This window comes from Egretta garzetta, unplaced genomic scaffold (assembly GCF_000687185.1).
Source record: "Egretta garzetta isolate BGI_Z169 unplaced genomic scaffold, ASM68718v1 scaffold154, whole genome shotgun sequence".
NCBI classification, from domain to species: domain Eukaryota; kingdom Metazoa; phylum Chordata; class Aves; order Pelecaniformes; family Ardeidae; genus Egretta; species Egretta garzetta.
The window spans coordinates 5,979,833-5,992,786 of NW_009259600.1; the positions used below are offsets into that span (position 1 = coordinate 5,979,833).

Consider the following 12,954-nt stretch of genomic DNA (forward strand, 5'->3'; position numbering starts at 1 on the left):
CAGGCAGACGAGGTGCTTAGGGACGTGGTTTAGTGGTGGGATGGCAGGGTTAGGTTAATGGTTGGACTTGATGATCTTAAAGGTCTTTTCCAACCTAAACGAGTCTAGGATTCTACAAATCACGCTATACATTCTTGGGCCTGAAACAGTTCTCCGTCCCACTTTCGAGTGACGCCCTATATTGAAGTAGCGGAGTAGGACGCGTGTAGTTACACGGTGCATGTTTGACAGGTTGTGCACTGCTGCCTACTGCAGCATTTCGGTCAGAGCACACTGAAACGCGGTATTATATTCAACAGAACTTAGGGGAATGGCAACACAAAGTCTTTGGAGAAAGGCCGAGCTGTAACCAGAGGCTGTCAGCTCTCGGTGCGGCGACGGTGGGAAGCAGCCGGGTGGGCTGAGGGCAGGGGGAACCAGCTCCTGCTGCCACCTCCCCGAGAGCTGCTCTTTCCTGACAGGCTGACCAGTGGGACTAGTTTCGTCCGATGTAGCTGACCGGGTAATCCTATTAATGTCCCTAATTCAGATTAAAGACTATGCAGTTGCAAAGAGATCAAAATATAAAGTGGGGAAAAGCTTGTTAGTCCAAAGATAGGGGCTGTAAGGAGCGGGGGGGGGTCCACACCACTCCCGCACTCTCACCCTTGCAGAGCAGACAGGCTCCCGGGTTGGTCGGGCTCTCGGGGAATAGCCCCGCAGTCCTGGATTGAGATGACCCTCACCCACCTTCCCCCGGTAGCGGCAGTCCCAGCCCCGCAGACAAACCCGCGCCCCCTGGGTGGTGGGAAGCAGCGCCTGTCGGGCATGGGCTGCAGGCGTCAGCGGATCGTGCTTTTCCCCAGCCCTCAGGACAAGTACTTGAAGCGCACAATTCTCATCACGCATTAAAGCAGTAAATAGTAGTAAACTGTAGTGGTGAATTACATGCCGCCGCTAACTTGAAATTTTGAATTTTAATAAAGGGAGGACATAAGAACTCAGAGGATGAGCAAGAAGCCTGCCGTCAGCATAGCACCTCCCTTGTCAGGAAAAATTAAATGCGTGTCATCTAAAACCTTCCTGGTGGCAGTCACAGAAGTGACTTGCTCCTTCAGCTATGGTCAGACCAGTTAAGACAAACCACCTCTGGTGTGTGCCCCACTGCTTCCCCCAGCTCCTCGCAGCCCCACCCAGCCCCCCCTTCCAGCAGCAGCATCAGGGCCTTGACCCGCTGGAGGTTTCTCTTCAGGGCTGTGTTTGCTTTTCAGCCCCTGCGGAGGCCTTGGCCAAGCCCCTGTAGCACTGCTGCTCTACTCCTCGCACAAGAGACTGGAGATACCGTCCCCCACAGTCTTTATGGGAGCCAGAGAGCAAAGCAGGACTGAGCTAGGCCAGAGCATGGTCATTACCCAGCTGTCAGGGACTAAAACCAGTTTTTTTTCCAAGAGGTAGGTTTTCACTGCACACTCTACCTTTTAAAACATCTGCTTCTATTTAGTTTGGATTTTTTTTTTTTTAAAGCAGGGTTTAAATCTGTGTATGCAGTAGGACAAGAAGAAACAGCCTCAAGTGGCACCAGGGGAGGTTTAGATTGGGTATTAGGCAATATTTTTTCACCGAAAGGGTTGTCAGGCACTGGAACGGGCTGCCCAGGGAAGTGGTGGAGTCCCCATCCCTGGAGGTATTTAAAAGACAGATGGACGAGGTGCTTAGGGACATGGTTTAGTGGTGGACTTGGCAGTGTTAGGTTAGCAGTTGGATCTCATGATCTTAAAGGTCTCTTCCAACCAAAACAACTCTTATGATTCCATCAGCCTACTATAAAACATAACCAGACTCCCCCACCCCCCCAAAATCAGCAATGAAGAGCACATAGCAAGTGGCAACACACCCGATGGTGGATCCAGGGCACCAACTTTTATTTTGAGCCAAGGTAAGCCGGTCGCGCAGCTGCTTAGACACACAAGGGAAAGGCAGGATCGTTTTCTCCCATTCCTGAGGAAGAACTGGCACCAGCAGTAACACGGCCTCATCTCAGGTTGCGGCCCTGGATCTTCCTTGGGTAATGCTACGCAGGCCGAGGGGCTGCAGCGGGGAAGTGCTCCAGGCCAAAGCAGGTGGGGTCTGTTTGGCATGCGGGGTGAGTCACGACATCGTACACCAACGCAGCGCCGGCGTGCGCCTGTACCACGGCCACGCCGGTTCCCGCCGCCATCCCGGCAGGGCTACGGGAGCAGCGGCCTCCGCCACCGAGGAGCTGCAGACACGTACAGAGCATGACAGAGCTACGTTCCTTCCCAGTGCTGTATAGAAACCATCCAGCTTTTGCATTTTGAGTAAAATTCGGAGTTGCAGTTACAATATAAATAGTAACACATAGCAAATCAAATCGAAATACATACTGCGTTCACACTCCAGGCTGGTTTTAATGGCAAACTGTCTTCAAGCACAATGAATATTTCTGCCTCTGACCACTGTTACCATTTATAGAGGAACTTTTTTTCCAGCTGATCTGTAAGTTTACATAAAACAACTCTCCTTAAGACCGCAAAATAGAATTCTGTTAAATTATCTTAGGCAACTGTAATTTGTACTGGGTCAGAAACCAGGCAGCAGTCTTTTGTCTAGAGAAAAACATCAACTGGAAGAGCGAAGTGCATGTATCGCTTCCTGAAACATGGGGATGGCTGCTAACTTTAGGTTTAGAACCACAAAACTAAACAGAACAGCTTTCCCACTATCATTGTTTATTCCCTTTCCTACTTCCACATTTAATTCCAGAAGTAAGTATTTCTTAGACTGTATCTTCAAAACACAAGCCATTTTGTACCTCTTTTAGCTGGCCTATAAAACTGTTCTGACAAGTTGAATCCAAATTGAGACTTTTCTCTACTTTCAAGGAAAAGTTCATCAAGTTTTATAAAATATTTGCTTTACAGAGCCAGGAGTTGAGATTTCCAACCATGTACAATACACTTGCGACTAAAAGGTAGAAATTTTACCTCCAACTAAAGGGTTAAAAAGAAAAAAAATAGAGTCCCCTTTGACTGCAGGACCCAGGACTTTATGCACCATTTGAAAGCCCAGGCATCCCCTTCTGCCCCCAGTTTTCAAGTAGGGGAAGTTAAAATGAGACAGAAAGAAAAGGACCTTGAAGAGATCAAGAGGCTCCAGTAACACAATAACATAAATCCTCTGAAGAGTTTCAGCAGTTCCAGTTACTTGCAGTTGGCGTGTGTACCTTGTCATGTGCTTTACTTTGACTTTGTGGATGTAATTAAATAAAGTCCAGTGCAGGAGAGCATTGAGGTTTCTGAAGAGTTGTGTAGCCCTTCTCTTAGGAGTCAGCACTATACAGAACTGGCTGAAGTCAGGAGGTCAACTTGTCGATAAACACCATCAAAAGAAGCGCTCAAGGTTCTGTGACAGCTTGCAGAGCTGGACTAACCCTTGCATGCACCCTTGCTAAGCAGCTACCTCTGCATATATCTCTCTATTGCAGGTTTGCTGTTTGGTGTTGAGAACTGAATCTAAGGTCATACTCAAAAAAAAAAAAAAACCAAACCAACAAACCACCACAAATTGCCTTTTGACCTTCCGGGAACTTAGGACTTTCACTTCATAAAGGTTTATCAAGCTTAAATTATTTACGGTTTAATACAAAGCTGAAATAGCAGGCTAGAGAAAAGAAGGCTTCTCAAAACAATCCTGTATACATCTATTTTATAGCTACCTCTTCTGCCTAGCCCCTCCCAAAGTTAGCCTGAAAAACAGTAAAATCTACACAAAGTTTTATTGCAATCATACAAGGGATACATCAAGGGTCAAATACAACAAACACTATGATGCAATTTTACATTTATTAAACTACAGTTCAAAGCACAAATTTACACATTCTAAATACACTAAACATCTAATGAAGTCACACTGGTCTCCCACTGACATTTGATATATCCGGGCGAAAGACAATAACTTTACAAGACTGTTCTAACAGGAATCCTTAGTATAAAAACTGTGTACTTGTATGTAAACTGTTGAAGAACCCAAGTGATGGGTTTCCATCTCCACTAAGTCATCCATTTTGTTGCATATTTAAACGCTCAGGGGTTGAATGAACTTGATTTTAAATTTGGATGCCATTATCTAACCCTCCCCCCCACCCCGGTGAATTGTAGCTGTAGCTTGTTTTGCCTGGTCCCCATTAGCTATTACTATTTTTTCAAGTTTTGAAGAGAATGAATTGAATTCAAGATTGTTCCATTTCTTCCACACTGGAATGTTGACCAGACAAACTACAGACTTGCAACTGCAGGTCTAAATGAAGCGTTAATGCCTGTTTAAGCTGCAGTGGAAAAGCGGTCTTCTGGGCTCAGCTGAATGCAAGAAGGCACAAAGAAGAAATTCTTCATCAATGTGTCTGAAGCAATTCCAGCATCTTGCATCTCATCCCTGCAGCGGAAAAGGACAAGAGTTGTAATGAAGTGATTTTGTGTACATTTGCACATCAGAAACCAGCCCTCAATATGGCATTCGAGCTCTGCTGCCCCAACCAGCGAGTGCTTGGCAGGCACCAAAGGGCCCCGACTCTCCACTGGCAGAAGCACAGGGCCCTGCTACCTCAGTATAGAGACAGGTTACCCAACTCTTGCCATCACTGCAACAGCCTTCCCGCCCATCCTGCCCACAACAATGGTGCTGTTGTTGTACACAAGTTGCAATTATTGCTTGACATCAGCTGTCAGGGCTTCCTAACACTACTAAAAGGCTATTACTCAGCAGCAACTCCTGCTAAACTCAGTCCACACTGGGAATTTTGCTTTCCTTTATCAGCCCTAAAGCAAAGCAGGCATTTTACCACGGCTCTCAGTTTAGTCTTAGCCAAGTCAGACAGAAGAGTAAAAAACCCCAAATTAAAAAGGCACGCTCTTGTGCTCAGTTGCGTCTTCCTGTATTTGCCATCCACATAATTTATATTTGGCTGTAAGCATACACTCTTGAAGGAAGTGAAAACCGTCTTGCCACTTATCAAGAGAATTTTCTTACCAGTCACTGAAAGACATCATGTAGTAAATCAGTGGCCTCTGATAGTCGTTAAAGGTAGACTGTTCACCTAAGGTACCAGAACCCATATTATCAAAGATCAGCCAATCTCCAACGCTCAGCTCGGGAAGAAGACAGTTTTCCACAATTTGATCAAGCTCATCACAGGATGGACCCCAAAGGCTGCTTGCAAACAGAGGCTCATCTTCCTTGTATTTCTACATGGAAACGATCCAGGTAATTCAGGCTTCAGTTTATTAAATAAGACAGTTTTCAAATATACATAAGGATGATTTTATAAATAATATATAATTATATATTTACTTAACACCTCATATATATATATGTAAAAACGTAAGATAATAAGGCCTGTCTCTGGAGAATATAGAAAGACTCACCTTGTGAACCTCTGGGATAGTATTCAGTTTCTCAGACAATTTACTTGCAAAAGAACCATAAACACCATCATTTATGTAATATGTAAATACTGGTTCATCATCATTCCTGGTTTGCTCCACTGGAAGTAAAAAAGAAGTTGTCTTGCATGCGTTTTTTTGTCATAAGTAGTCCTTCTGCAATCTAACTTAAGTCAACTGCTTTCTCCTGACAAGGGAGTTCCATATAGACTGGAACGGGAGAATTACGAGCAGAGTGATCTGTATGAGACCAGATTACAAATTCAGTTATAACATTAGGTGTCAGGCTTAATAAAATTAGTACTTCCAGTAATAAGCACTGTTAAGAATATAAATCCAGTTGCTGCTTTAGCAGAGAAGCAGCTAGCTCTGTGACAGGTTTTTCTATGTTCTTCTAACACAGAACCTCCTAATACACAAGATAATATTCTAATACGTCAAGCACCCAGTGTAGGTTTAACCATTGGTAAGTCAAACCCAGTAAGGAAACAAGAAGTGTCACAACTGTAACAAAGAAAGTGAGATACACAGATAACATATGGCCAGAACCCCAAAGGTGGATCACAGTGCAAGCGTAAGGGAAAGTATTAACTCTATGCAGAGACAAGGTAGTCCTTCCTGACTAAACAACGCAGGCTGTTACCTGTACGGACTCGTGACATATAAAAGATAAATGCGGCCCTTACCTCCAGAAGGAAGAAGTTTATCGTACTCAGTAGTCTTCTTTGCAATGATGTTAACTGCTAGTGTAAATGCAGATGAAACATAGTAAAATCCAGGCTCTGCAATCACATTAACACCAGATTCCTTAGGAAAGTAGACATCTAGCAATGGCCTGATGACATGGTTAACCTAGGGAATTGAAGTCAGAGGCAAGACCAGTGAAACTCAGCTTATGTATATATCAGATATCCGCTGTCAGCAACAGTTCTAGTAAGCACACCAAAAGCTTACTCCATCCCTCTCCTCTCTGAGAGCTGCCCTTACCAGAGGTCCAAAATTTACAGAAGTGTTTAAGAAAATAGGTCATTCTGCTGAACACTGAAGCTTGAGTACCATGAATCCAAGTACTACACAAGTCCCTCCTCCCAGTCAAAGTTCAAGTTGTGGAACACTCAAGACTGCAAAAGTTAGTTCAAAGTCTAATTTTTACATTATCTGTTGTGCTGGACATATGAATCCAGAAGAACAAGGAAAGGGCCTTTTTGTGATCAGTTCTGAATACTGTCATATTAGAAATGGAATTAATTATTTAATACTGATGCTCAAATTTTAAGCCAGACATCGAGGATAAACAAGTATTTTGGACAAGCAACAGAACAGTTAGAACTAAAGAAAGAAAATAGTAACTTTTCACTGAATCATTGTCAAAATTCAAGGAGTTTTTCTTCAAGACAACAGAACAGTGTAAGCAGGCTGTTCTGTTTTATGAGATACTGCATACTGAAGGTCCCATTTAGGCCAAAGCAGTATAAGACTTTTATTTAAGGCTAGCCACAGCAAAGATAAAAGCAAGGCCTCTGGTCTTCAGTTCTAAAGCAAAGTACCAGAAACTGTCCTACAGTAGCAATATGGCTCATGATCCAAAGCATGCTGAGCAATCCTGGCCCAAACCACACAACAGAGTAACCGGTTGGACAACAGTTAACTGCCAAAAAAAATGAATTGCTACTGTTAAGGTGGCTTAGGATAGTAGTTTAGTCTGTGACATGCTTAAGTTGGCATTCACCCAGTATGAACAGGATTAAAAAGAAATAATGATCACCTCCAAGGACTGATTACACTACCAGTGTAGTTGAACATAAAACCAATTACTAGGATCTTATGAATTACATGGAATTTAGACTAGATTTCAGCAATCAATGATAGTTGCAGTCTGAAGGTTAAAACACTTCAACTTCCTAAATCAAAATTAAGAGTTTCAACTTCCAATACATTGCATACCTCTTCCAGCTGAAGTTCTGAACCTGTGAAGCCCCCACCAATATCCAACATGTTCATCTTAAAGCCAAATTCTTCCTAAAATGCATAGACAGAACATAAGTACACAGACAACTGTAACTGTAAAAATATTTTTTTGTTGCTCCTTACTGTGGTTGGTTTCTATCTACTTTTACTTTTGAGCATATTTAGCAAAGAATGTCTGATGAGGGAGTTACGGCACAGTAAAAGTCAGCATAGCTCCATTAAACCTAGTAGTAATAGCACTGGGCTGTCCATAGAGGCTGGTTTACACAATTCTCAAGCAGAAGTCCCATAGCAATGGCAACTCCCATCTTGGCAGCATTTGTCATATTCAGACAGTATTTGCTGAACATAGTGGTGCATTTTGACAAAAGAAAGTTTTAGGAATTGACAAATATGTATAATGCAAGTCTTTTGGCTACTGCTTATGTGACAGGACTGCTACAAAGACTTTGTACAAAGACCACTGAGAACTTCAGTTCTGTCGCCCTCTGTGCATTACCAGTCACAGCTAATGCACTAACTGCAGTAATCCAGGAGTAAAAAGATGCGCAGTCTTCTCTATTTAGTTTACAAGCTTCTCATTTATAGGAAGACAGACGTTCAGAGAAGGGATTTTTGAATTTTGCGATATGAGAGATACACATAGAACATGTAAGACTCACATGAGTCATCCAAAGCATCCAACAAATCCATTCTTCGTCATCCAAATGTGGATATTGCCCCCCCCCCCCCACTTCTTATGATGCTTAGTTATTCATCTCAGAAGTCGCATGCACCAAGTTAGTTGTTAGATCACAATAAATGCCAGCACACAAATGCTTAGTATTTTAACAGAACTTAAATGTCAACTGTGTATTTGCAGGACTGAGATTTGAATTTCAAAAAGCCCTTACCGAAAGCAGGAAACTATTTTTCATTTGAAAACAGCATAGAAGGCTACTGCCTGCCAGTGGGACAGTATTCATTAACATTTGCCCACAGTTTGGATTGTAAAGTTTGTTTTACCTCTACCACGTGCATCTCAATGGAGTATTTAGTCCCTTACTAAAAGTTCCATTTCCTACATTGATATATTTTGGAAATAGCATAGTTGACTTGTTAGTAGGATTAGAATAGAATGGATCCTCTCCTGTAGCAATTGTGTGTGCATATATCCACTTACAGCCATGTCAAACACACACCGAGCATCAGATAGAGCATGAATGTACGTTTGCAGTTCCTTGCAAGAGCCTGAAACATGAAATCTGAAAGAAATAAAAAACACAGTTAATACACTGAACCATGCAGCTTTCAGACCAAGCAAACTGTTCCACCACTTAACACAGCCATAGAAGTAATTCACTCCCAAGTGGCCCAAGACAAGCTTGCATGATAACATAGCAACTATGCCAAGAACAAGCTCAGAAGTCAACTGCCTTTTCTATTCTGTTGGATTTGTACTCGAGGTCTGTCTTGCTTTTAATGCTAAGAATGGCCTACAATACTCTCATCTTAAAGAAATAACAGATTTACTGAACCTTTCAGTCTTCACTATCAAAGTGGTTAACATTTTTTCTTCAGTGGATGCCAATGCTAACACAGTACCTGGACACAGTCTCCTCTCTCTTGTCCTACTTTGGGTTGCCTTGCCTGTATACCCTTTCTCCTGGGCCATCTAGTTTTCTTCCCACAGCTAGGGCTGTACTGTGCACACGATTTATTCTCTCCAACATCTGGGAGAGGGTGAGGAGAGGCATATCCCACTGCCACCTTGTTCTGAAGCGTCTTCACTCCAGACCAGGTCCTAGTTTCATAGCAAGACTGACCAGGCTGGTGTGCAGAAGCAGAGCAGTACTGATGCCTCCCATGGGCTCTTGAATCCCCTCTGGTAACTTGCCCAAAAGCTTTAAGTAATGTCACAATACTGGCAGTAACTGAGGTGCTAGAGTAAGTGCCAACACTCCCATGAGCTTCCTAAAGACTAGCATGGTCTGCTGGTGCTGGACAGGCCCTACACATACTCATTCAAGCCACAACGCTCTACTACAAGTCTACTCCTTTAAGGAATGCCATTTTGAAACAAAGGTCACTTAAAACTTACTTGAATGAATCCACACGTGGATTTTTTTAATAAAGAAAATGCACAAAAGCCATGTGATTTTTATTAAAGTTAGGTTAGACATTTATATAAAAGAAGTACATTTTCTCAGTAGTATCACCTAATTTTTAAATACATTTGTCATTTGTAATGATCATAGTATGTTTATGCTTTAATTTAACATAAATCTCAAACGGATTTACATCAAAACAACTGCGGTTTAAATCCTCAAAATTTGTCTTCCATTTTAAATACTTTTTTTACTGTCTTGATAACCCACCCTCTTACTAGTTTGGTTGCTTTCTTAAAGCATTCATGGGCATGCGATACATTAGTAGCTGAAGGTAGACAGAACAAAGACTTGTGCATGCATTTTTTGTCTGTATAGCAAAATCTTTGTCAAACTTAAAATTAAAATGCCACAGATCATTTGGAAGCTCTCAGAACACTAGGATTCATTCCTGCCATCTGCAAGTCAAAAAAAACCCTATCTAAACATTACGTCTTGATATCAAAGAGTGACATAGGACCTAACTCTTAGAAAATCCAGTCCCATGTTCATCTTGTTCAAGGTCTGTCCAAGCTATTCCATGCTATACTAGCACCTTATTTATTGCTGGAACAATACAAATCAAGCTACCAAGGAAGTTCAAGAGCACAGCTAAAAAACAGGAAAGGCTTCTAAGCTTTGCTTTTATGCTGACAGAAGGATTTCTGATACTCTATTTCAAATTGCTTTGATGTCTGTAATAGCTATTTTGTTTCACACAGTTTTTGGTTGGATATTCGCAAAAACTCATGATCCAAGAGTTGGGGTTTTTTTTAAACCCCTGTACAATAGTGCTAAAAGAGGAAAAAATTCTTTTGTATTCTACATCTTGAGTACATCATACAAACAACTGCTCAGCCAGCAGAGAACAATAAAGTTACTCACTTGACACCAACTATTTGGACTCCCAACTCCTTAGCACATTCCATGAGGTGCCTACAGTTCTTCAGGGTGGTGCCAAACTTCATATTCATCTCCTCATCAGCAGTAATGTCTTCTGTGGCAATGTGCAGTAAGAGCCTAAGAGAAGGGGAAGATGATTGGGGCAGTTGGTTTACATCATCAGCACATGTGAAGCCTGAAGACTGTCAGAAGTGTGTTGATTATGTTGTCAGTACTCCAGCTCCATCGATGGATGAGTCAAGTGAACCTAATAAAAACAATCCTGTACAGAGAAAAAACTAGCAATTAGGGGCTAAAACATGGAGCCAACAAGGACAAGGGATTTCGACTAAGACTTTTGTAGCAGCAAGAGTCTGCTGAGTGCTGTAATAAAAGAGAATGTTACCTTCTAATAAAGTATACTTCCTCATAAAACCATTAAGACTGTAATATGCTTTTCCCACCTCTGTCCTCCTTTCTAGGAAAGAGGAGAGCATGGAGATTCCCCTTCAGTCATGTAACAGATGGGGTTAAACTCAGCATCTGGAGAACACCAGGCTGACACACTGAAAGCACCCCCTGGCCACTTCCCTCCACCTCCCCTCCTGGCTGAGCACCTGGGGTGAGGGTGTCAGTTCATCCCCTGCCCCTTCCTCCAGGGCAGCTGTGGAGCTGCGAAGCAATAAGTACCACCTCTTAACAGCCTTGCGCAGCAAGACAGCTTCCTCCCTCCAGTCAAAGCCTCATTCTGCATAGGTCTGGCAAACTGCAGTGCCAGTGTTGACTGTTTTGCACATTAACACTTGAGTGGCAAAGGCACGTTCACATCAAAATCTCTAGAGGTATATCCCCAAAACTCAAATTCAAACTTCTGTCCGCTAAGAAGGTCACTGGCTTTCTCCTTCCCCCACTCCTCCCCAATAAAGATCAATTAATTAGCCATGTGGTAAACCAGACGGAATTTGTGTCATGACATACATGCAGACTGCACAGAGCATGTTAGTTAGCCAAGATAGAGAGCATAAACAAGCAGAAGTTCTTCATCCAAAGTGACATAGTTCTTTTCAAGACATGCAACAAGCAAAACTTAGCCTAGCCACCACAGAATGCCTGTTGGCCTAACAGCTACCTTGACTCCTAAAAGCCCTTTCCAGATGTCTCATTATGTGCTTAAAATGCATTTTGTAAAGAGCAAAAAATCCCAAGTTCTCACACAGGTTGCCCAGCAATCCTTGTTAGTTTATACCACTTCATCTTGAGAAACTGTGACTAGCTTCTCATTTCCTGCTTCTCCACTAGCACAGACAATTCTGTTCAAGAAATCTGAAGTCAATATTTTGTAAAGCAAAAAAATATAATAAAAAACTGTCAAAAGTTAAACTCCAAGATGAAAAAAATTTCTAATCCATAATACTACAGTTTGTAACCTCACATTAAGATTAGACAAAACCATTTCTTAAAGACATTCCATGTTAAATTGTATTGATGAGTTGTTATGGCAGCATTGTGAGTCAAGGTATTTTTCTAGTGCAAGCCACTGAAAAAGTGTAATTCTGATTTCTAGAAATCTAGCAGGACTCTTCTTCCTGGGTTTCACACAGAGTAGGGCTAGAGGATGATGTGTGTGTTTGGGAGTCTGGGTTTTTATTTAAGGAAGCATTGATACTTGTAACAACCACACCTCTACTGGAGTTCTTAGGGCGCCCAGCAACCTTAGCAGTTACACTTTGCCTGGAAAAATCCAAAGGTATAAAGAAACGAAAAGACTAAGCACTCCTTTCTGACATTTCTCCTCTTAAAAAAAATTTGCAGTCATTCAAGTTACTAAGACTTCCAAAGGCAGAAGCATCAATTATAAAGAGAGACCTACCCAGTACTGAGTTTAGTGCAGAAAGTTACAAGAATTTGCAGAAAAGGAGGAAGAGAATTACAGCTTTCTGGGCAGGAGTTCCTCAACCAAAGCGTAATTGCTTCACCTACAAAAAGACAGCCTGGCTGTAACAACCACGCATAGGAAGAACAAGGCTTTATAAAGGCTTTGACTTTTTGAAACTATGCCAAGGCAGAGAAAGAAGAAAACTCACAGCTGTCACTTCAGCACCAAAGTTTTAATGATCTGAGGAAGAGAATTAGAATAAACCAAACAGATCTCTACCCAGTAGGAGAGCTGGAGATCTGTTTCTAGAAAGGTTAGACGGCAAATTGCAGTTCTTTTGTAGGAATTTAGTTTCTTGTCCTTAGGTAAACAGGAACTTTTTCAAGTATTAGACTATGAGATCCTTGAAAATTAGTGAAGAGTTTATGTTGTTTTTCTCTAGCTCACGAAACTCATTCAGTCTGTCTCCCCACTTTATATCCAGATGTCTCATTATGTGCTTAAAATGCATTTTGTAAAGAGCAAAAAATCCCAAGTTCTCACACAGGTTGCCCAGCAATCCTTGTTAGTTTATACCACTTCATCTTGAGAAACTGTGACTAGCTTCTCATTTCCTGCTTCTCCACTAGCACAGACAATTCTGTTCAAGAAATCTGTAGTCAAT

The 12,954-nt window shown here is 42.0% G+C and overlaps 1 protein-coding gene across 2 annotated transcripts in view; it reads right to left on the reverse strand.

The window, feature by feature from the left end:
• Positions 1–4,149: 4,149 nt before the first annotated feature.
• The window catches only part of AZIN1 (antizyme inhibitor 1), a 31,978-nt gene continuing 23,173 nt past the window's right edge, over positions 4,150–12,954 (reverse strand). For both annotated transcript variants that reach the window (XM_009638376.2, XM_035893871.1), the window contains 7 exons: positions 10,418–10,552; positions 8,569–8,650; positions 7,383–7,457; positions 6,125–6,290; positions 5,421–5,539; positions 5,026–5,240; positions 4,150–4,431 (listed from right to left, as the gene is read on the reverse strand). In XM_009638376.2, the coding sequence (XP_009636671.1) occupies positions 4,320–4,431; positions 5,026–5,240; positions 5,421–5,539; positions 6,125–6,290; positions 7,383–7,457; positions 8,569–8,650; positions 10,418–10,552 (904 nt within the window). In that variant the 3' untranslated portion in view covers positions 4,150–4,319. The remainder of the gene's footprint in view (positions 4,432–5,025; positions 5,241–5,420; positions 5,540–6,124; positions 6,291–7,382; positions 7,458–8,568; positions 8,651–10,417; positions 10,553–12,954) is intronic.